The sequence below is a fragment of the Triticum urartu genome, chromosome 1A (assembly GCF_056163025.1).
Source record: "Triticum urartu cultivar PI428250 chromosome 1A, HENAU_Tu73, whole genome shotgun sequence".
NCBI classification, from domain to species: Eukaryota; Viridiplantae; Streptophyta; class Magnoliopsida; order Poales; family Poaceae; genus Triticum; species Triticum urartu.
In genome coordinates this window covers 539,477,780-539,502,751 of record NC_141873.1, presented here as the reverse complement: position 1 = coordinate 539,502,751, position 24,972 = coordinate 539,477,780, and the positions used below count along the sequence as shown (strand labels likewise).

At 43.8% G+C, this 24,972-nt stretch overlaps 1 protein-coding gene and 2 pseudogenes across 1 annotated transcript; 2 read left to right on the top strand and 1 right to left on the bottom strand.

Annotated features, from left to right (window-relative positions):
* The first annotated feature begins 396 nt into the window (after positions 1 to 396).
* Positions 397 to 4,834, top strand: LOC147992381 (uncharacterized). Its single transcript, XM_087539017.1, has 3 exons — positions 397 to 1,393; positions 2,592 to 3,692; positions 4,293 to 4,834. The coding sequence occupies exons 1-3, from the start codon at positions 397 to 399 to the stop codon at positions 4,832 to 4,834; spliced, it is 2,640 nt and encodes an 879-aa protein (XP_087395143.1).
* Positions 756 to 892, top strand: LOC125533319 (small nucleolar RNA Z247; annotated as a pseudogene).
* Positions 4,835 to 10,725: 5,891 nt separating the features above from the next.
* LOC147992380 (uncharacterized) lies at positions 10,726 to 14,339 on the bottom strand (annotated as a pseudogene).
* Positions 14,340 to 24,972: the final 10,633 nt, after the last annotated feature.

Sequence of the window (24,972 nt, the reverse complement as noted above, 5' to 3'; positions counted from 1 at the left end):
CATATAAATACAAGTGCGGCCTGAGGGAGCCACACGTGAGGGGGAGTGTTGACGTATAATGTGCTGCCTAGTCTCTTCCATCAGATCGGTCTTTTGGTTGCATTGGCTAGAGCATGCACTTCTACATGGTAATCAGAGCGACTTCTTCCTAAGATCAAAAGGAGATCGCATCTAGACAAACCGTTCTTCAACCTATCGCCATGACTACTGCTTCCACCACCTCCAGCACCATGAGTGCCCTCGCCACGTCCCTTGCGTCCACCTCCACCTTCGCCCCTTCCTCCTCCTCCACCGCATCCTTTACCACGTCCCTTGGATCACCCCCAGGAGAAGCTTATGAGGAACAACTACCTCATGTGGAAGGCCATCGTGCTGCCTCAAATCAAAGGCGCACAGATGGGCCACCACCTTGATCTGGCGAGCCAGGCGCCACCGGAAACCCTCACCATCACCAAGGATGGGAAGGAGGAGCAGATCGCCAATTTTGCCCGAGTTCTCTGGTATGCACAGCAGCAACAGGTTCAGAGCTTTCTGATGGGTTCTCTGTCTCGCGAGATTCTTGCACAGGTGGTTACCCTTCAGACACCGGCGGAGCTGTGGGCGGCGATCGTAGCTATGTTTGCTGCCCAAACCAAAGCACAGGCGATCAATACTCGGATGGAACTCACAAACCTCAAGAAGGGTAACATGTCCATGTCAGAGTACTTAGCCAAGATCAAGATGCTCACGGATGAGATCGCCTGCACCGGAGCTGCCATGTCCAGAGGCGAGATCGTCTCCCAAGTTCTGGCCGGTCTCGACCTCGACTACAACCCGGTCGTGTCGGCGCTTGCTGCGCGGGTTGAACCCGTGACCGTCCAGGAGCTATACACGCAGCTTCTCAGTTTTGACGCACGTCTCAATCTTCTCCATGGGATGAACGTGCGCCAGTCTTCAGCTAACGCTGCCTCGCGTGGCCGTGGTACTGGCCGTGGGCGCGATCAGGGAAGGAACCGCAGCAACAGCAGCGGTGGTGGCGGGCGCGGCCGCGGCAGCGGACCAGACGCTCGATCCGGCGGGGGCGGCTACACCAGCACCAACGCTCCTGCCCGTTCTAGAGGGGGTGGCTTCAACAACAATCACAACTCCTCTGGACCTTCCTCAAGCAACCGTGTTCGGTGTCAATTGTGCAAGAAACCGGGCCATGAGGTCATGGACTGTTGGCATCGTTATGATGAAGACTACGTTCCTGACGCCCGTCATGTCTCTGCTGCAATCAGAGAGCAAGGAGGAGATGGCACGGTCTGGTACGCCGATTCAGGGGCCACTGATCATGTCACCAACGAGCTTGAAAAACTCTCCATGAGGGAGAGATATCTCGGCAACGATCAAATTCACACCGCAAGCGGTGGAGGTATGGATATTTGTCACATTGGTCAAGCATCTATTAATTCCCCTACTCTTAAACGTGATCTTATTCTAAAAGATGTCCTTCATGTTCCACAAGCCGACAAAAACCTAGCATCCATGTCTCGTTTATCTGCCGATAATAATGTTTTCTTTGAAACTCATCCAACATATTTTTTCATCAAAGATCGGGCAACGAGGGAGCTCATTCATCACGGTAGATGCATTGGAGGCTTGTATCCCATCACATCCGGAGCACTTAGTCGAAAGTGTCGTCATCAAGTTTACTCCATCATCAAGCCCTCCTTGGCGAGATGGCATCAAAGATTAGGACATCCTTCTTCGATCATAGTCAAGCAAGTAGTGAATAAAGGCAATCTTCCATTGTCATCCAGTCAAAATATTGAGTCTGGTTGTGATGCTTGTCAGTGTACAAAGAGTCATCAACTCCCTTATCCTAAGTCAAATAGTGTGTCTCGTGCTCCATTGGAACTTATTTTTAGTGATGTATGGGGTCATGCATTCTTTTGAAAGAAAAATATATTATGTTAGCTTTATTGATGACTTTAGCAAGTTCACTTGGATATATTTGCTTAAGTTTAAATCTGAAGTTCTTTCCATCTTCCAAGAATTTCAGAAACTTGTTGAGCGTCAATTCAACAGAAAGATTATTGCAGTCCAAAGTGACTGGGGAGGAGAGTATGAGAAACTCAATTCTTTCTTTCGTGACATTGGTATTAGTCATCATGTCTCTTGCCCTCATGCTCATCAGCAGAATGGCTCCGCCGAGCGTAAACATTGCCACATTGTCGAAGTAGGTCTATCCCTTCTAGCTCATGCATCCATGCCCTTAAAATATTGGGACGAAGCCTTCATTGCTGCCACTTATCTTATAAATCGTCTTCCCAGGAAAGTAATTGGTCATATTACTCCTTTGGAAAAATTGTTTCATCAAAAACCAGACTATAACTCCTTGAGAATTTTTGGGTGTGCTTGCTACCCTAATCTTCGTCCATATAATCATCACAAACTTGAGTTTCGTTCGACTCAATGTGTGTTTCTCGGTTATAGTAACCTTCACAAAGGATACAAGTGTCTTGAACTCTCTATTGGACGAATCTATATTTCTCGTGATGTTATATTTGATGAAACAATATTCCCTTTTGAAAAACTTCATCCAAATGCCGGAGCTCTTCTTCGTGCAGAAATTGCACTTCTTCCGGAATATGTGTCTAGTCTAGATCATGGGGGTGAGTTAAATAGTGCTGATCATGTGACTAATCCTAAAGAAAATATGGTTTTTGATGGTAAAAGTGCAGCTTCAGGGCGTGATTTTATGCAAAGAGATGCAACCAAAACTGTCACGGGATCCCAGGAAGATTTGGGCGGCAGCAGCACAGGATCCGAGGAAAATCCCCGCGTTAGGCTTGGCGCGCGATCCCGGGCGATTCCCTCCGTGTCGCATGCGCCAGCCGACGACAGCCCAGGCAGCATGGGCCAGCCTAGCCAAACCGGCGCAGGCCAGTGCCGCTCCCCGAGCGCCACGCGTGCGACTGATGGGCTGGTGGCCGACCAGGAGACAGGCGCGGGCCCCAGCACAAACGTCTCGCCCCGCGCATCCGAGGAGACAGCCAGCGAGGGTGACACGCGGCGCGGCTCCACTGGAGCGTTGATTGCAAAGGAGATCCCTGTCGCCTCGGATCTGGAGCGGTCTGTCGCGGCTGATCCAGATCGGTCTGGCGCAACGGATCCGGCCGAATCTTCTGTGGTTGCAAATTCTGCTGGTGAGTCTGATGCGCTAGGTATTCCACTTCGACACACGAGGTCTCGGTCTGGTATTGTTAAGAAGAAAGGATACACTGATGGCACTATAAGGTATGATAAAATTAAACGTGCTTTTCTTACTAGTATGGGTGAACCAACTCATTTGCATGATGCACTTGCTAGTAAAGAATGGAAAAAGGATATGGATGTTGAATATGAAGCACTTATGAAAAACAAAACTTGGCGTCTAGTACCACCAACAAAGGGCATCAATGTCATAGATTGCAAGTGGGTATACAAGATCAAGAGAAAATCTGATGGAAGCATAGACAGATATAAGGCAAGGTTAGTTGCGAAAGGTTTCAAGCAGAGATTTGGTATTGATTATGATGATACTTTTAGTCCTGTTGTTAAAGCAGCTACAACTCGACTTGTGCTATCTGTTGCGGTTTCCAAGGGTTGGAGTTTAAGGCAATTAGATGTTCAGAACGCGTTTCTTCATGGTGTTCTGGAAGAAGAGGTTTTTATGCAGCAACCACCAGGTTATGAGAACAAAAATTCACCTCATTTTGTTTGCAAGTTAGATAAGGCTTTATATGGTTTGAAATAGGCCCCAAGAGCCTGGTACTCAAGGTTGAGCACTCAGTTACAACAACTTGGGTTTACACCATCTAAGGCAGATACCTCATTGTTTTTCTATCAAAAAGGAAATGTCATTATCTATATTTTAGTATATGTTGATGACATTATTGTTGCTAGTTCAAGTTCAGATGCTACCACTTGTTTGCTTAAGGATTTAAAGATGGAGTTTGCTCTTAAGGATCTAGGAGATCTTCATTATTTTCTTGGCATAGAGGTCAAACAGATAAGATATGGTATACTTCTTTCACAAGAGAAATATGCTCATGACATACTCAGGAGAGTAGGGTTGGAAAACTGCAAACCTGTAAGTACACCAATCTCAACCTCAGAAAAACTCACAGTTGATAGTGGAGAGGCACTTGGACCCGAGGATGCAACAAACTATAGAAGTGTTGTGGGTGCATTACAATATTTAACTCTTACACGTCCTGATATTTCTTACTCTGTAAACAAAGTGTGTCAATATTTGCATGCACCTACTACCACTCATTGGACTGCAGTTAAAAGAATTGTAAGGTATCTGAAGTTCTCAGAAGAACTTGGACTGAGAATTGTCAAGTCTTCGTCTATGCTTGTGACTGCTTATTCAGATGCAGATTGGGCAGGATGTCCTGATGATAGAAGGTCTACAGGTGGATTTGCTGTTTTTCTGGGAACAAATCTTATATCATGGAGTGCAAGGAAACAGGCTACAGTTTCAAGGTCAAGTACTGAGGCAGAGTATAAGGCTCTAGCAAATGCCACAGCCGAAGTCATGTGGATTCAAACATTGCTTTATGAGCTCGGAATTAAGACTCCACAAGCTGCAAGATTATGGTGTGATAATATTGGTGCAACCTATCTTTCAGCTAATCCTGTTTTTCATGCACGTACTAAACATATTGAGGTTGATTTTCACTTCGTCAGAGAAAGAGTAGCTCGCAAACTGCTTGACATACAGTTTATACCCACTGGTGATCAATTGGCTGATGGCTTTACAAAACCTCTCACTATGAGGAGACTTGATGAGTTTAAGTTCAATCTCAACCTTGGAATAGCATAGGTTTAGATTGAGGGGGAGTGTTGGAATATTTGTATAGAGATAGAGTTGTATAGAGAGAGAACTTCTCCTGTTTAAACCTGTATCTCCTCTCTATCTCTTCTTCTGTTCCAAACTCTACTGGTCGATCTCTGTCGATCGTTTTCTTCTTGTAAGCCACGGCAATGCCCATATAAATACAAGTGCGGCCCGAGCAAAGGGTTTAACGCTTCCCAATATTCTTACAAGAGGTGCCCACTGGCAAGGAGGAGCGGCACGACGGGGAGCAGAGGGGCGATACGAGAGGTGCCCACCGGCTAGGAGGAGCGGAGGGGCGGCACGACGGGGAGCAAAGGGGCGACACGAGGAGGTGCCCGCCGGCGAGGAGGAGCGGAGGGGTGGCACGACGGGGAGCATAGGGGCGACACGAGGAGGTGCTCGCCGGCGAGGAGGAGCGGAGGGGCGACATGACGGGGAGCATAGGGGCGACACAAGGAGGTGCCCGCCGACGAGGAGGAACGGAGGGGCGGCACGAGGAGGTGCCCACCAGCGAGGAGGAGCGGAGGACCGACGCAACAAGGAGTAGAGGGGCGGCGCGTGGAGGTGCCGCCTGCGAGGAGGAGCGGAGGCGCGACGCGGCGGGGAGTGGAGGGGCGGCGTGATGAAGTGCCCGTCGGCAAGGAGGAGCAGAGGAGCGACGCGAGGAGGTTCCCGCCGGCACCGGCGCCAACACCGCTGAGGAAGAGGAGACGGGGGCGGCTGCAGAGGAGTTGCTTGCCATGGTGTTGTCGTACGTTTGTCCGCTTTTGTGTCTGCGCGTTGAAAGCAGTTATCGCCTGTGCGTGTCTGCCTCATGTCCGCTAGACGGACGGGCGTCTCAAACAGACAAAAAATCGAATAAAATCCGTGTTAGTTTGGGTCATTGCGTTGGAATTGCTCTAATGGCCAATGATGGCGCTCTACTCGCAAAGCACGGAGGGAGGTGGCTTGCAAACGCCACAATTAACAACCACAGTCCACAAAGGAACGGCGGAGAGTGGAGGGAAGCTTGCGTGAGTTGGAGAAAGCTCGGCGTCCACACGGCCGGGCGCGTACGTCCGGTGGCCGGTCGCGGTCGCGAGCGTTGCGTTGCATTGCATTGCATGAAGACCATGCTGGCGCCTGGCGGACGGCTGGCCGGAGATCCGTCGATCATCAACGCGCGTACGTACGTAGGCACCGGCCGGTTGACGATCGCTTCGAGCGTGGTGCAAGCAATGCGTTCTAGGCGAGCTCCAACGGATTTGCACGTACGTACGTAGCTGACAACGGTTGCTGCACTCTGCTGCATGGCTGGTGGCCGGCCGGGACGTACAGATTGATCCTAGTGCGCCGTTTACGTACGTAAGGGAGGGACGTCCACATTTCTGATCATAGATAGAAAGAACTTGGTCTTTATAATCTGGAAAAAGACAAGTTCTTTATAATCTGGAACAAAAAATAATTAAAGTCGCTCATGACTCTGGGAATGCTTGCTTTCAAACTGAGGGGCCGGTTTGACCGTGGATATGATGACCAGCACTGCGCGGTGGCCCCATTCGCAGAGTTGGAGCGGTCCGTTAGCCATCCATGCATGTTCTTTGGCGCGATGCATGCTTGCAGTTGTGGGCTTGTCGACTAGTGTAGTGTACTGTTCCTTTTGGCAAAGTTGGAAGCTACTTCACCGGAGGTAGGCAACCTCTCCTTTTCTAATCGAGTTTACGAGCAAGCGCTGCCATTTTCAAACCAAACCAAAGGGCGGGGGGTCATATCATAGTCGATCATGCCGAGTTTCGTGTGGCGAATCATGTCGCCCTGATCGATGTGAAGGCTTGTCCGTTACTGATCCACGAAGCGTACCTGTATACGTACCCCAACAATCGGTAGCTAGAGAAATCAATGCATGCATGGCTTCCTGTTGTATCTAGTACACCAGCTAGTGCGTATGTACTCGACCCAATTTGCGATGTAGACTGAACATGCATGTGAATTAGATTTCAGGGCTTGAATTTGAATAGTTCATCTTAACCAAGTTGAGTATTCATATGTCCAACATCTATCTCGCCAAGACTGTGGTTGGGCCGTCGTGGAGTGGTGGATGGTCGGTGGTGCCTAGGAGCATAGATGCCGGGGCGGCGGCCCCGGACGGCGGGCTTCACGTTGGCTTTCCGGCAGGCCTCATGATGGCTTCATCTCTTGGTCGCGTGGGCGACTAGGGATGTGGTGGCGGGGGGCTCTGGCCTGCTCTGGCAATGCCCAGATCGAGCGGACAAGTTCGCCCTTGCTGAGCTGGCGGCCGGGACTCCTCTTGGTGATGCAGGCGAGTGTCCGAGTGAAAGCTCTGTGCTTCTGGCGCCGGCGACAGTGCCATCCGTGGGTGTCGCTTGCTTCTTGAAGACGGCGTCGTGAATCTTGACCCCGTGCCAGGGCTTATGGTGAAAACCTCTATTTGTTCTTAGACTCGGCAGCGGCGACGCTTCGCGCCGTCACCCTCCCGGGGGCATTGTCAGGGAGCTCGGGGGTCTTTGTCCGGGCCTCGGCGAGGTTCTAGGCTTGTTCTAGGCTCATGTTGTATATCTTAATCTGCTTTGTAAGGAGGCCTCCCCACCATATCATATATCGTTCGACCGTGAACTTTGGTTCGTTGCTTATTTATAAAGCGGGACGAAAACCTATTTCGAGAAGACAAGATTTGTTATTATCTAAGTCCTATTACAACTGCAGTACGCTACTACACTTCCCCTGTGTAAGTTATATACTAATGGCATCCTTCGTTGCCGACAGGTTCGAGTGCATTTATAAATTAACAATACGAGGCCGGATTATAAATTGCTACTGGAGAGTGACTAGCTAGATTGTGGTAGAATAAGCAGATTCCTTGTAACATGCACGTAGAGCGGCCAAATTACCAATTGATTAGGTTCAAGTGGACGTCCCTGTTGATTGCTGTGCACCAAAAGATCCTGCTAGACACTTTACACGAGCCCTGATCTTGACTTGCTTTCTCCATAAAGGAAAGCGAAAAGGAAAGCAGAAAAATAGAGCACGATATGCATCATGCCGGCTGTCCTGCCTCTGGCTGTGCCTCCTCTTTGAAGTTATTCAAGGACAAAGCTAAACTAACCGCACACACAAATACATAAGAATGTCATAATACTCCATAGATCATAGTCTCAATCAGAGTTATTTACCAGCAACCACCACATTATGGGCTAGGGTAACAGATCAGTACCACAATTGAGGCAGGGCACACAAAACCACCAACAATGGGGCTAATCTGTAACGCGGAGCACTGACGCTGCGTTTTAGCCCAGAAAACAGCGAATCCGACAGGTGGGTCCCGCCTGTCGGGCTGACGTGGCGCTTGTTGACGGACGCCGTTAGACGGCGAGAGACGGCCGTTTCGGCGCGCTCGTTCAAGTGGCCCGTACCGGTCGGTGTTCGAACCAGACCAGCCATTTCCTCACTCTCTCTGTCCTCTCTCTCGACCCCGACCACCGCCGGCGCCGGCACTGTCGACTCGCCGCCTTTCGCCGCTCCGCCATGGTTTCTTGGAGCGACCAGTCCTCGAGCTCTTCTTCGGACGGCGAAGAAGTCACTAGCCAGGTATGCGTGTTCGCCTCTCGCCTCCCCCACGGATTAGGGTTCATCCCGCTAGGGTTAGGGTTCATCATTTGGGGATTTTTTACCAGGCCGCTGATTTGTGCAATTTGTGTGCTGGTTAGCTTCCTAGGACTATCTCTTGCTATGAATGGAGTGGCATTGCTCACGACCTGTCGTCTCGTTGTCTGCATCAAGCACCTTGCATCAGGCTTGTTGCATTTGAATCTGTGGACACAGGCAGACGTTTTCTTGCGTGTGCTGAGGAGAAGGTATGTTGCTTCTGTTGCTTCTGTTGCTTCTGTTGATGTAATAGTTGTTGCCCATAATCTATGCATATACAATCTTATAGATGGAAAAAATTATATATGCTTTTATAATTGGTTCTGCCCATAATTTGTGCATACAATTTTGACAATATATCTATTAATTAAGAGTGATGTAATATTTGATTTAGGCACCAATTGATGCATAGAATATAATTCAGTGGATAGAACTAAACTAAAATTCAGTGGATATAACTGAACTACAATTCAGTGGATAGAACAAAGTAGAGAGTGTACAGAGTATTATAGAATTTGTGCACATTTCATACAATTTCTTATTGAGAACATATTTATTTAATTGTAGGCAGAACTAAAGTGCAATTATCTGGAGTGGATAGACCCAGAGTGGTCAGTGGCTATGCAGTTCACCCTCACTGAATTGTGGAGCATGTATAACAAAGAAATCGATGACAGGCTGAAAGAAAATGTTGAGCTTGGTGAAAGAAATTACAAACTAGTTGGAGAAAAGAGGAAGATGGAGGAAGATCTGAGGTTTTTCAAACTGGACTTTGCAAAAATGGTTGCTGACAAGGAGGATGCTATCACAGAGCTGGGCAATGTTAGGTTGGCTCTAAGTGATCTCAAAGAGGAGATGGAGAAGAAGAAGCTGGCGGACCATGGTTGTACCAATCTTCATCAGGTACTTAGGGCAAAGGCAGAGAAAGAGAGGGACCAGCTAGTGGCAGAGAAAGACCAAGTTGTGACAGAGAGGGTAGCACTGTAGTTGATATGAATGTGCTCTTATGCACTTCCAAAGCTGTGATGCTTTATGTATCTTTATGTCCAAGACTTGTGTTGTGTACTCCCAAGAACTAATTAATGTTCTACTTATTATCAATGTATCCTTGGATCAATGGCCTACTTATTAATGTATTTTGTTTGTATCAAATGAAATGTTTGTAGTTGTCCATACTATTTGCATAGAACATATATTGCACAGATCTTTTTTGCTCAAAATTTATTTTGCACACAACATATATTTGCACAGAACATCTATTTGCACAGAATTTTAACAGCAGGAGGTAAACATAGATAACTTCAAAGTGCCATACATAGGTTCACAACTCCATACATAGGTTTTAACAAACATAGGTTCTGAGTGCCATACATAGGTTCATAATGTCATAAATAAAGTGATGTAATGCCTGATTTAGCACACACAGACTTCAAATTTGAGCATTTAGTAGTTCCCACTGGCATAGAAGTACCCCTCCATCCTCTTGCTCATGTACTTTGTCCTCTTTGGCCTACTGCCTGCAGGCTGGCTAGTAGAAGCTTCTGCAGAACTTCTTGGAGGCTTGAACCTTTTTGCACCCCTTCCAACAGCAGTGGAAGATCTTGCACCTCTACCAGCAGCAGTAGGAGAAGAACTAGCACCCCTTCCAGCAGCAGGAGTAGTAGCAGACCTTGCTCCCCTTCCAGCAGCAGCAAGAGTAGTAGCATACCTTGCTCCCCTTCTAGTAGCAGCAGGAGAGGAGTTTGTAGTAGATGATGATGGTGCACCCCTAGCACTTCCAGTAGCTGATGAAGCTGCACCATGGTGCCATTCTGGTACAGTCCTGTTTGCCTGTAATCAAAAAATTAAACAACTTTATAATGATCAGTCAATAGAAATGAACATTCAAGTGATTTCAAAATGAAAATACCATGTGCTTGTTCTTCCTGATTTGCAGATCAGGCCTCAATGGCTTTGGACAACTTGTGTACTTGTGTCCTTGCAGCTTGCAGTTCCCACATGTTATAGTAGCCATCCTAGATGTCTGCTTTGCTTGAGGTGGCTCAAACTTTCCTTTTTTCCTTTTCTCTTCTGCTGGCCCCTTCTTGTCATCTTTGAACTGTGGTGGTTCAATGTCAGGTGTTGGAGTTTTCACCCAGCTATCTGGACCAGGAACAGGGTAAATCACTGGCTTATATGCCTCCAAGTACATAGATTTCTTGAAAAACACATTGATATGATCCTCTGGCAGCTGTTTAGACCTATAGATGGTAGAACAAGCATGTTTGCAAGGAACTCCAGTGATGTCCCATTTCTTGCACCCACATGTCTGTATGTTTGTGTCAACACCATAGGTCTTGTCTCCACTAGTGACTTGGAAAAGTCCTTGGCCAGCTATGAGTGCTTTGCAATCCCTTGCATACTTCTTGTTCATCTCCAACTTCTCTGCATAGGTTGGTGCAATCTCCCATCTAGCACATTTTCCACCCTCTCTCTTCTGGTGGAACCTCACTAGCAACTTGTCCTTGATCCCATTGATCATTGTGACAATTGGCTTGTTCCTTACATCTAGAATGTACTTATTAAAAACTTCACTTAAGTTATTCACCACTAAATTAGTTTTGCAATTAGTGTCCATTGCATGCCTAGACCAAGCTTTAGCAGGAATTCTTGACATCCACTCCCAAGCAGCAGTGCACTCAGCCTTCATGCTTTCCATGGCCAAATTGAAGTCATGTTCAGTGTAAGCATAGGCAGCTGCATCCATGCATCTCTTCAAATCCTCTCCTCCAAATCCTGCTCTCTGGAAGTTTGCATAGATGTGCCTCAAACAGTACCTATGATGGCAGTTTGGGAATACTGCTGTCACTGCATTGAGTAGACCCTGCATGAAAGTGAATTGAAATGATTTTAAATGATTTTAAATGATTTTAAATGATTTTATATGATTTTATATGAGTTAATATGATTTTATATGAGTTAATATGGGTTAATATGATTTTATATGAGTTAATATGATTTTAAATGATTTAATATGATTTTATATGGGTTAATATGATTTTAAATGATTTTATATGATTTTATATGATTTTATATGAGTTAATATGATTTTATATGAGTTAATATGGGTTAATATGATTTTATATGAGTTAATATGATTTTAAATGATTTAATATGATTTAATATGGGTTAATATGATTTTAAATGATTTTATATGAGTTAATATGATTTTAAATGATTTTATATGATTTTATATGAGTTAATATGATTTTAAATGATTTTATATGATTTTATATGAGTTAATATGATTTTAAATGATTTTATATGAGTTAATTAGATTTTAAATGATTTTATATGGGTCACCCTAGTCACCCTAGGCTATCTATGACTAAGTGTCGACAAGAAGGGTTCCGACTCGACACCTACCAACTAGTCATGATGGCATCACTTTGATGATGGATATGTTCTATGATACCACATGGGTCACCCTAGGCTATCTATGCCTAAGTGTCGACAAGAAGGGTTACGACTCGACACCTACCAACTAGTCATGATGGCATCACTTTGATGATGGATATGTTCTTTGATAGCACATGGGTCACCCTAGGCTATCTATGCCTAAGTGTCGACAAGAAGGGTTACGACTCGACACCTACCAACTAGTCATGATGGCATCACTTTGATGATGGATATGTTCTTTGATACCACATGGGTCACCCTAGGCTATCTATGCCTAAGTGTCGACAAGAAGGGTTACGACTCGACACCTACCAACTAGTCATGAACAAGTAAATGAACTAAATGAACATGTAAATGAACAAGTAAATGAACTAAATGAACAACTAAATGAACAAGCAAATGAACTAACCTTCTGTGTATCAGACATGAATGTGTACTTTCCAAACTTGCCCTCTTCACTTCCCCCTAGAGCATACTTTAGCTGTGTCAAGAACCAGGACCAGTTAACTGTATCTTCAACTCCAACCACTCCAAAGGCAATGGGGTACATATTGTTGTTTGCATCCCTTCCAGTAGTTGCTAGTATCTGTGCACCACTAGTCAATTTGATGAAGCAGCCATCTAGACCTATGAATGGCCTACATCCATTCAAGAAGCCCTCACAACATGCATTCAAACTGAAAAATAGACCATGGAACCTTGGTCCAGCAGTAGGATTTTCTCTGGTTCCACTAACAGTAGTGACAATGCACCTAGATCCAGGATTTGTAAGCTTCACAGTCTCCAAATAGTCTCTCAGCCTCTTATATTGCTTCTTGTGATCACCAAGCACAATCTATTTTGCTTTCTTCTTAGCCCTCCATGCCATCATCCTAGGAATCTCAAGCCCAAATTGCCTCTTTGCCTTGTCAACAATAGCAGGTACAGTAGTGTTGGGATCTGATCTGATGGTCTCAAGCATTTTGTTGCCAAGCCACCTTGAACTAATCCTAGTTTTCTCAGACTGGGTGGGACATGTGTGCTCCAACCTCATCTTCTTAATGCAGAAAGTGGGCTCATTTGTTATCTGTGCTGCTACCATGTAGAACTGACAACCATCTCCCTCACAGCAAACAATTACCCTATCACTGCAGTTCTGTGGTATTTATATCTTCTAAGTTGTTTCACATGCAAATTGACTAGGGCCTCTCTGAATTGGTAAACATCTTTGAAACAGAGCTTTAGCTGGAATTGCTGTTCTGGATGCATCCTGTCCTCATCATACCAGACCCTAGGTGGTCTTTTCTTAGCCCTACTCCTTCTGCCAGAGCTGATAACAAAGGACATTGGTTCATTTCCATCATCATCTGCTTCAAAGTCTGTATCTTCCTCTTCTGAAGATGGAAACCAATCAGGATTAATGCTTGGACCAGCACTAGAGTGGGACCTACTAGTAGGATCTGGCCTATTTGCCTTCTTCTTAACAGGCTCAGGAACTGGAATCTCTTGGGCCTCCTCATCATCTTCTTCCTCCTCCATGTCATATATATCTTCAGGATCTGTGTCCCCCTCACAGTGTGTACTTGACATATATTCAGCTCTCTTCCTCTTTATTTCAGAAAGAGTTTCATCTAGCTCAGGTTCCTCTGTCCTCCTATTTGCAATTTGTTCTTCTACATAATGCACTGAATCTGAGTCATCTTCTTCTTCTCCTGCATCTAAGTGGTCAACATCAACTACAAAATCTTCATCACTGCTTGAACCTTCCTCACTAACTGCATTGTCCTCCTCATCAGTGTCCATGCCTACAGGAATTGCTTCCTCACTAACTGCATTGTCCTCCTCATCTGAATCAAACTGAAAATCAGCATAATTGACACTTACTTCAGTGTTAAGCTGTGTCCCAAAATGGAACTGATAGTTAGGAGGAACTGATGTGGGTGGCAAAAAATTTACAGTTTCCTGTGTCCCAAGATGTAACTGACAGTTAGGAGGAACTGTTTTGTGCACAACACCTGATTCAGCAACAGCAAAAACAACAGGTGCCTCTTCTTCTATTTGCTGTGCATGTTGATCTTCTCCAACTGCTGGTTCAATAACTACCTTTCCCTTTCTAACTGTCAGTGACAATGTCTGGGTGCTCTCAAATTGTCTCAGCATGTGAATTACTTCAATGTTGCCTTTAATCACACAAACACCTTGCAGCCCTATATTTTCATCTTTCAAGTAGCAAAGACTGTCATCCTTACAGTATCCATTGCTGACCATTACATTGACCAAACTACCATAAGTGATTTCTCTTTCAGACATCTTAACAAGAGCATACTTCTCTCCAGGAAACTGGAAATAGATTGACCATAAATCTTCAGGCCTAAAATAGACATACAAATGAATATTAACAAGTCAATTGTATTAACATAACTGACCATTATATCTGACAATTATAATGAACTATTTTAAATTATAGTAATTGGCAAATCAATACTAACATTACTATCAGTGTAAGCAAAATTTTAAATTACAGTAACATGACAATGCAGTGTAAGCAATTCAGGCCTAAAATAGACATATATTAACAAGACAATATCTACAAGCCTAATATAGCTCAGACTGGTTACAATGCAGTGTAAAGCATTACAATGCAGTGTAGTGTAGCAATACCATAAATGAAAACTACAGTGTGATTTTCTCCAAAAATTCAGAACCATACAGTACTACTAAGATAACTGAACCCTAACTAAAGATGTGATAGTCGACAAAAATTCAGGACTACAATCACTTCTAAATGACTAACAAATCAATGTTTAAAACAGATCCTGCAGTAAGGAGGAAAGATTGAAGCCCGGTGACGATGGGATGATCCTGTAGTCGATAAACATGGCCAAATGATCCTGCAGTAAGAACAGATTTTGAAAGATTCAGATTACCTAGCTGAAGATGGGACGAACGGGAGCACATCCGCGGGACCAATCTGCGAAGCTGCTTCCTCGGTACCATGCTCCGGCGACAGGCCCGCCGCCGCGGCAGACTCTGGATCTAGGTCGCAGCCGCCATCGGTGTGGGGGCCGATGACCCCGCATTGCGAGCGCAACAGCTTCTGCCCTGAAGTAGTACCAAGGCCCTCGCCACTGAGTGCGGCGTCGCCGCTTCCGTCGACTCCGTGTGCGCCGTCGCCGCCGGAGCTGGTCGCCATCGGAGCGGAGCGGGGAAGGACTGAATCGACTGGATTGAATCGAGCGGGGGAAGGGAACGGCTTGACCTCGTAGACGGGCGCGCCGAAACGGCCGTCTCTCGCCGTCTAACGGCGTCCGTCAACACGCGCCACGTCAGCCCGACATGCGGGACCAACATGTCGGATTCGCTATTTTCGGGGCTAAAACGCAGCGTCAGTGCTCCGCGTTACAAATTAGACCCATTGTTGGTGGTTTTGTGTGACCTGCCTGAAATGTGGTACCGATCTGTTACCCTAGCCCATAATGTGGTGGTTTTGGGTAAATAACTCTCTCAATCATGCCATATCAAATTGAAAGTTAATCGTATGTGCAACAATAAATCAATAGAGTGGCCACACATTGATCGTTAATTCGCTGATATCATGGAGATATTTAAAAAGAATACGGAGAAATTATGAAGAGGTTGATTCGCATGTGCAGTGCTCTAGGCCGTTGCCGTCGCAACAGATGGCGTGATGTGCACTTGTCTTGCATGAGTAACCGCATGCATGAGCATGATTAAGTTGTTCGGTACAATGGCCGGAGGAGAGCTATAGCTAGTTGTTCAAGCCATGCATGCATGAAGAATAACTAAACCAAACCAAGCCGTGCACTAACTAGTTAAGCTCACCTATATTAGATGGCCTTTTTCATTGTAGGGCTAGTACAGATTCTTTAGACTACCTCTTGCTTGTTCATAGAAAATTGATTAGGTGATCTGATTTCGCGTCGATGATGTCATATGGATGTTTTACAAAATCTAAATCACTGTTACTTAGGTTAATGATGTCTTTGTGTCGGTTTGCTAGAGTCTATGAATTGGACTGGTACCATGTATCGTTGACATAAGCTTTTGTATGGGTAAGGTAACAACAAAACAATGGACACTGTGCAACTGTTAACTTGATTCCTTCTGCCTCTAAACTGCCTAGCTGGCTAGCCATTAGCATATTTTGTCATGGAAAGAAATTAATGTACATGTTGTTTTCACTAAAGGTTGTTAGCTTTTGATCATGGTTTTATTCAACGACCGTGCATGCAATCTAGAAACGGAATCATTCAATGGAGAGTGAGCTTACCGACAAGTAATTCAGTGGTTGATTTCTCAATTGTTCAAGCTCCTGTTCTCCGCAGCTAACCAATAACCTGTCTTGATTTCATAGAATATTTGCCATACAGTATACCTCATATAAAATGTTATCTTGTCACTAGCTAATTACACGCAGAGTGCAGTTCATGTCAAGTGATAACTACTTAATTATAATCATTTTGCTGGTGGCCCAAATTGTGCCACCTCAAATCCAAGGTTGCCCATCATGCACGTATATATCACTCGGAGCCATTATTACTGCCGCGCGAAAGGACGCACACCTGTCGCAACCAGCCAACCACCTTTAAAATCTAATCAGACACACAACACGACGGCAGAAGCAATGGAATGGAACCAATAATATTCTGGCGTTGCATGGAAATCTTGCATGCCATGCAGGTTGCTTCCCGTGAAATCCTTCCTTCTCGAGCTGACGCCGACCCTGAGATTCACAGTTACACCGTTCACCACAACCCTGTCAGGCTAATGATGTCGTAGTTTTTCTTACCAAAACTGTTGCCATCCCTGCTTAGTGCCACGACAAGTCGACACGGGCCGGGGTGGCAATCGGGGGAGCTGACCGGCGAAGTGTCGGCACGACCGCACGAGGAAGCATGCAGGCATGCAGCTGGCGGGCCGTTGTTGCGGCACAGCTGGGATTGGGAATTTGTGAAATGGGATTGGGAGTTTGAAGGGATGATGAGATACGCTTGTCCCCCTTGGGGAAAAAGGGTTCAAGCTTTCCACGAATGAACGAAGAAAGGTGATGCAACGGCAGAAAGGGAGCTATACTAGCATGGAAACTTGTTGTTTTTGCTGGATCGGTCGATCCGTGCCATGGATGAACCGGATAAGTTAGACTAGATCATCATCGTCGCGAACAGTTCCCGATGGAATAATCTTATCTAGCTAGCCGCCGTGTTTGTGTGTCCTGCAGGAGGAATCTGGCAACACCAAACTCATCAAATCATCTGTAGGTGTGGCTCTCGATCCTGCATGCATGGCCATGCATGTACCCGTCCGCTCTTAAATTCGTGGGTGCTCACCTGTTTCAACAGGCTGATTTGTTGATCATTCATTCGCTGATGCGGCTGGCGAGCTACTAGTTCCGTCGTGATGGACGTCTAGGGGAAACGGCAAGGTTTCTCTCAAGAGTTGACACGTCGGTTTGCTACTCGTGGTCAGGACCAGACTTAAGTGCCACGCTAGGTGTGTGTTGATCGTCGTCGTCGTCGCCTAGGATCGATTAGGAGATCGTACGGGAACAGGACGGCTACGAATTCACTCTAGCTAGCTCGTCTGCGTCTCGTCGATCGTGGTCTGCACTGCACTGCACGATCCAATCGCGGGGATTAATTGGAGGTTGAAAAATCTGAAACTCGAACGTACGTGTGACATATCAATTAGAAACTACGGGCAGTACCAAGTGTACAAATTGAAACTGTATGCGTCATCGATCCATCTTGCGCAAAGGACGATGTATCGTCGATCGTGGTCTGCATGAGCCAATCAGTGCGATAACCAGTGAGAAACTACCGACAGTACCAAGTTTGTATGAATGACTGTATATGTATGAACTTGGCTACTTACATAAACTGACAAACGTGCTGGGCTCGTTTTTCGCCGTGGGGAAGAAAGAACGGACGATGTCTCCGTCATCCTCGGCCTCAGTAGCATGCATCGCCGTGCCGTTTCCAAAAAGGACCGGCCATGCCACATCCTTTTCAGCTTTTCTCAACGGGCGCACACCTTTGTGATTGACATGTACCATTCCAGCTGGTTTTATAGAGAAGGTACTTCACAACTCGCGTGGGCAAAAGACTTGCATGCACTTTTCTTCAGTTTTACATTAATGTCCCTTTTCCTTCACTCCCGCAGTCTCGCTGGAAGTTCGATCGTGAAGGAAAGAAGCGTATCCCTCGTCCAAGGAAAGAAGCACACCAGAGGTGTCTAGCTGTTGTCTGCGTGATGGATTAATGAGACATACAGTTTTAATTTGTACACTTGGTACTGTCTGTAGTTTCTCTTTGATTGACATTGTGCCACCGACATGCACAGGGAGTACTGATATGTCACACGTACGTTCAAGTTTCAAATTTTTCGAATTAAGTCTGAGCAAAGCTCATACTTATTGATACGAACTGGCTTTGTCACCATATTAGATAAATTATCATGTGTACTTACCTTGCATACCTTCAAATCAACGCTAGCAATAACATCTTGAATAAAGTAATATCTGAATCAATGTGCTTTGTTCTCTCATGATACATTTGATTATTTTTCTAAGACATATAGCACTTTGGCTGTCACAAAATATGGTAGGGCAAGACATATCTTCATAGAGCTTAGTGTACAAATCTCTTAACCAAATAGTTTTTTTGCATATCTTAGAAACAACTATATACTTGGCATAACTTGTGGAATAAGCTACAATAGGCTGCAAAGTTGCTCTCCAACTCATAGCACAACCACCAATGGTGAAAACAAAACATATAAGTGGTCTTCTCTTGTCCAAATCACCAATAAAATCATAGTCAATAGAATCAACAAATCCATTTCTTGATTTCTCAAACTGTAAATAAGCATCAGAAGAACCTCACAGGTACCTAGAAATCCACTGAAGTGCTTTCCAATGCTCCTTTTCCTGCTTAGACATGTATCTAGTAACAACACTCAATGCACGTGATTTGTCAGGACGAGAAAAAACCATGACATACATAAGTGAACCAATTGCATCAGAATAGGGAACTCTTACGTGTGATCAATATCATAACATCTGTCTCGGGACATAAAGCTAATCAAAAATGTGCACTAGTAAAGTACTCGCTGGCTTGGGATTATGCATATTAAAACGACTAAGAACTTTATCAATATATCCCTTTTGACTTAGATATAATTTTCTATATGGTTTATCCCTGGATATTTTCGTATCAAGTATTTTCTTTCCTACACCCTAATCCTTCACCTCAAATTCATTACTTACGTGCTTCTTTAGTCTATTAATCTCAGATATACCCTTTGCAGCAAATAGTATGTCATCGAAATAAAGGAGAAAATAAATAGTTGAACCATTGACAAATTTCAAACAAACAAAGTTGTCATAAGCAAACTTCTTAAAGTCTTGTGCATAAAGGCGTCAAATCTCTCATACCATTGTCTAGGAGATTGCTTCAATCCATAAAGAGATTTTTTCTAACTTACGCACAAGATTTTCTTTTCCAGCAATAATAAAACCTTGGGGTACGTTGTTCCATATATATACCCACTTCTAATTCCCCGTGTAAGATGCATTTTTTAAATCTAATTTTTGAAGCTCAAAATCATGTGTGTCAACAATACTAAGTAAAGTGTGAATAGAGCTATGTTTCACAACAGAGGAAAAGACTTCATTAAAATCAATGCATGGAATATAACTATAACATTTATAAACTACCCTTGCTTTAGATCTTGCTTAATCATTAGGAGAAACACCTTCTTTTCTTTTGAAAACCCACTTGCAACGAATAGGTTTTTATCTCTTAGTAAGTTTACTAAATCACAAGTGTCATTCTTTTTCAAATGATTCCATCTCATCATGCATAGCGGTCTCCACCTATTATTATCACTAGAAATAATAACCTCGGGATATGAAAAATTATCAATTTCTTCTACCACAGATAACACATAAGAAATAACATTGCACTCTTCAATTAACCTTTGGCATGCATTAGTACCAGTCCGCCTAAAGCTTGTCACCTGCAACATTCCAACTTGGTGGAAAATTAGGCTGATTTGGAGTGACATGTTAACTATCAACAACAGACGATTCATCATGTGCCTCAACATTTTTCTCATCAGATGTATCACCCGTGTCAACAACATTCTCCACGTGAACAATAGGTTGCTACTCATTTTTAACAGAAACATTAGTGGATGGAACTGTTGGGAATCGTAGTAGAAAACAGAAAAATTGTCTTTTGAAATTAAACCAAGATCACTATGTTTGCCATGTTTTACAGACAATTCATCAAAGTGTTGTCATCTTATCTATAAAACTTGGCATTTTTCTGAAATTGTTAGTATCCAAGCCAAATTTGACATACACTGTTATAAAAAACATGGCAAGTTTTTTCCTTTTGCATCACGGCATTTTTTTTTGCAATCGCCATGGCAAATTTATTGTATTGACCATGGAAATTTTATGGTATTGGCCACGGCAAATTTACTGTATTTGCCATGGCAATTTTACTTATTTTTTATTTCATAATTCATGCCAATTTTATAAATTTTGTAATGTTCACGTGGCAATTGTTGGAGCAATTCTTTCTGCTCACCCAATAATTTTATGAATAATTGTTTCATGTCTACTACCATTTTTTGTTAGCGTGGCAAGTTTCAGAAAAATCTATTATGTTTACATGGTAAGCTCACAAAAATTCAATACTGAAATATCTATCTACAGGATGGCAATATAGGAATATCGCATTTTTTAATCTATATCATGGTAAATTTTGTTTTTAATGACATGTCAATTTTTTATATTTTGGATCATGGTAATTTTTTGTTTTGACAAAGAAAATATAGGATCAAGGCATATTTATTATTAATGTCATGGCATATTTATTATCTCATTAATGACAATTTTCTCGTTTGCTTTTTGTTGTGACAAATAAAATATAGAGCATGACAATTTTCATATTTGAATCGCAGCATTTTTATTTTTATTTCATGCATTTTTATTTTCCATCAAAATGTCCTTGTTTTTTTATATTTTCAATTTTGCATCATTTTCAACTTAAAAATAAATATTTGTTGGAAATAATTATTTTATTGTCATTGCAACTCAAATTATAGAACCACAACAAGTTAATATATATTTTTATTATTAATTTTTTTAGTGTATGCTAGCAATTTTATATACGTCGTTTCCTAGTTAATAAGGAAATCTGCCATTTTTTCGAAAAGGGGGTTACCCCGGCCTCTGCATCAGAACAATGCATACAGCCATCTTATTAAAACAAATAAATAAGGTTGTAACAAGGTCTCAAAGTCTCAAACTGAAACAAAAGCTCACTCAGAGCCAAATAGACTAGAAACACAAACTAGCCAAAACAGGGGCGCCACAACCGGCTTACTAAAGCAAGATAGGTAAACTAATTGCCTATCCTATTACATGATCGCCATCCAAACCGGTTGAAGATATCCCGAGCTACCATCTCCCAGCGGATAGATCCAGTAACCAAATGCTCCCTGGTCTCCATCGGAGTGAGTAGCGACCACGAACGGATCAATGTCGTGGCTCTGAAGATAACCTGCATAAAATGAAATCGTGATGTTCTGTTAAAAACCAAATCATTTCTGCAATTCCAGATAGTCCATAATAAAGTGCATACTCCCACACGAATATGTCTCGCTAAGTCAGGCTCAATCCCATTAAGCCATGTCCCAAATAACGTGTTAATAGAATTCGATGGAGTAATATTGAAAGCAATGTGGACGGTGCGCCAAAGAACTCTGGCCAACGGGCAATCAAGAAACAGGTGCTTAATTGTCTCATCCCGATCACAGAAACTACACCTAGTAGATCCTGTCCAATTACGCTTTGTTAGATTATCCTTGGTTAAAATGACTTGTTTATGGACAAACCACATAAACACTTTTATTTTCAAAGGAACTTTGACAGCCCAAACATGCTTGGAGGTAGGGATGAAGCTCGAATTGATTACATCAATATACATTGATTTAACTGTGAATACTCCAGACCTAGTTAGCTTCCATCGTAATTCATCTGGTTGTTGGGACAGCTGAACCTCCATCAGCCTCCTAACTAGACGGAGCCATTCTTCCCAACGATTGCCCGCTAGCGACCGTCTAAACTGAATATTAAGGGGGGTAGATTGAAATATCGTTGCAACGAACACCTCGCGACGTTGAACAATACGATATAAAGACGGGTATTGAATGGCCAAGGGTGTCTCTCCGAGCCAAGTATCCTCCCAGAATCGTGTACTAGCGCCGTTGCCAATAATAAACTTTGCCCTATTAAACAAGGATTGTTTGACTTTCATCAGTCCTTTCCAGAAAGGCGAGTCGGTCGGCCTAACTGTCACTTGTGACAAGGTTTTGGTCTGAAGGTATTTGCTACGAAGTATTTGTGCCCATGTGGCATCAGTCTCATGGGATAGCTTCCACAACCACTTACTAAGAAGGCATCTGTTCTTAACTTCGAGATTCTCAATACCAAGCCCCCCTTGGTCTTTCGGTCTACAGATGATATCCCATTTAGCTAGCCGGTACTTTCTTTTTAGTTCATCACCCTGCCAGAAGAAACGTGATCGATAAAAGTCCAGTCTTTTCCTGACTCCAACTGGAACTTGAAAGAACGATAAGAGAAACATAGGCATACTCGTGAGCACCGAATTAATCAAAATTAGTCGGCCTCCGTATGACATGAGCTTGCCCTTCCAGCAACTCAGTTTCTTTTCAAATCGGTCTTCGATGCACTTCCATTCTCCGTTTGTCAGCTTACAGTGGTGGATTGGTATTCCTAGGTAAGAAAAAGGTAACTCCCCCAAATCACACCCAAACAATTGCCTATAAGCCTCTTGTTCTTCCTTGGCATTACCAAAGCAGAACAATTCACTCTTGTGAAAGTTAATCTTAAGCCCGGTCAATTGTTCGAAAAGGCATAACAACAGTTTCATATTTCTCGCCTTGGCCAAGTCATGCTCCAAAAAGATGATTGTATCATCAACGTACTGAAGAATGGATACCCCTCCATCTACAAGATGAGGTACCAAGCCACCAACTTGATCATTCTCCTTAGCCCTTCCTATCATAAGTGCTAACATATCAACCACAATGTTAAACAGGATAGGGGACATCGGATCTCCTTGTCTTAGGCCTTTATGTGTCTGGAAGTAATGACCAATATCGTCATTCACCTTAATTCCAACACTTCCTTTTTGCATAAATGATGTGACCTGGCGACGCCAGGCTTCATCGAAACCTTTCATACGCAATGCCTGTTGGAGGAATGTCCATTTGACTTTATCGTACGCTTTCTCAAAATCCACCTTAAAAACTACTCCATCTAGTTTTTTAGAATGGATTTCATGGAGCGTTTCATGAAGGACAACCACCCCTTCGAGGATGTTTCTATCCGTCATGAAAGCAGTTTGGGACTGCTGTACCACAGAATGCGCAATCTGTGTAAGCCTATTAGTCCCGACCTTGGTGAAGATTTTGAAACTAACATTAAGAAGGCAGATCGGCCTGAACTGCTCTATTCTCACAGACTCCGTTTTCTTAGGAAGTAATGTGATAGTTCCAAAATTCAAGTGAAATAAATGAAGCTGTCTAGAGAACAGATCATGGAACACAGGTAACAAATCCCCCTTAATAATGTGCCAGCACTTCTTGTAAAACTCAGCCGGGAAACCATCCGGTCCGGGAGCCTTATTGTTTTTCATCTGTGCAATAGCATCAAACACCTCTTTCTCTGAGAATGGAGCAACCAAAATATCATTGTCGGCTGCCGATAGTTGAGGCACATCCTCAATCCTGGACTCATCGAGGGACACATAGCTATCCTCGGGAGGTCCAAATAACTGCTTGTAATATTCGGTTATATAAGTTTTTAGGTTGTCCTGTCCTAGAATAGTACCTTCGTCTTGCTCAAGCTAAAAGATTCTCTTCTTTCTATGTTTGCCGTTAGCAATTAAGTACAAGAATTGGGTATTCGCGTCCCCCTGGACAACTTTGCGGACCTTAGCCCGTAATGCCCACTTTAATTCTTCTTCGCGAAGAAGTTCTTTCAACCTCTTCTCCGCCTCGATTTTAACCTGAAGCTCTGCTGGCTGCAAGATCGTGGATTCAGCCTGTATGTCAAGGGTCTGAATAAGGGAAAGGAGCCTATCCTTTTCCATCTTATACTACCCACTAAGGTGTTTAGCCCATCCTCTTAAGAAACTTCTCAAATGCCTAATCTTATTCTGCCAACGTTCGATCGAAGTCCTACCTCCTGCCCCCTTAGCCCATTCCCTGGCAATCAGGTCCAAGAAACCTTCGCGTTCAAACCAGGCCATCTCGAAAGAAAAGGTAATTTTATTTCCCACGTGGTTCGGCTCCCCCGAGTCCAGGAACAGAGGAGTGTGATCTGATATTCCACGCGAGAGGGCTTGTACCGTTACAAGAGGGTACTTCTATTCCCACTCAACGCTCGCAAGAACTCGATCAAGCTTTTCATACGTCGGGTTTGGCATAGCATTAGCTGAAGGAAACATGCCCTAGAGGCAATAATAAAGTTATTATTTATTTCCTTATTTCATGATAAATGTTTATTATTCATGCTAGAATTGTATTAACCGGAAACATGATACATGTGTGAATACATAGACAAACAGAGTGTCACTAGTATGCCTCTACTTGACTAGCTCGTTAATCAAAGATGGTTATGTTTCCTAACCATGGACAAAGAGTTGTTATTTGATTAACGGGATCACATAATTAGTTGAATGATCTGATTGACATGACCCATTTCATTAGCTTAGCACCTGATCGTTTAGTATGTTGCTATTGCTTTCTTCATGACTTATACATGTTCCTATGACTATGAGATTATGCAACTCCCGTTTGCCGGAGGAACACTTTGGGTGCTACCAAACGTGTGACGCCCGGATAATTAAGCTACAGTGAACCTCCGCTAATGATGCCACGTCACCTCAGTTACTGCTGCCAATCCCTCGTTAGTTCAAAAAAACCGGTTCAAAATTCAAATTCCA

Coding starts and splice junctions, on each gene's coding strand:
- LOC147992381 (XM_087539017.1), top strand. CDS start 397: ATGGGCCACCACCTTGATCTGGCGAGCCAGGCGCCACCGGAAACCCTC. Junction 1,394..2,591: donor TCACACCGCAAGCGGTGGAG/GTATGGATATTT, acceptor TTCTTCGTGCAG/AAATTGCACTTCTTCCGGAA. Junction 3,693..4,292: donor TTTTATGCAGCAACCACCAG/GTTATGAGAACA, acceptor ATTGGACTGCAG/TTAAAAGAATTGTAAGGTAT.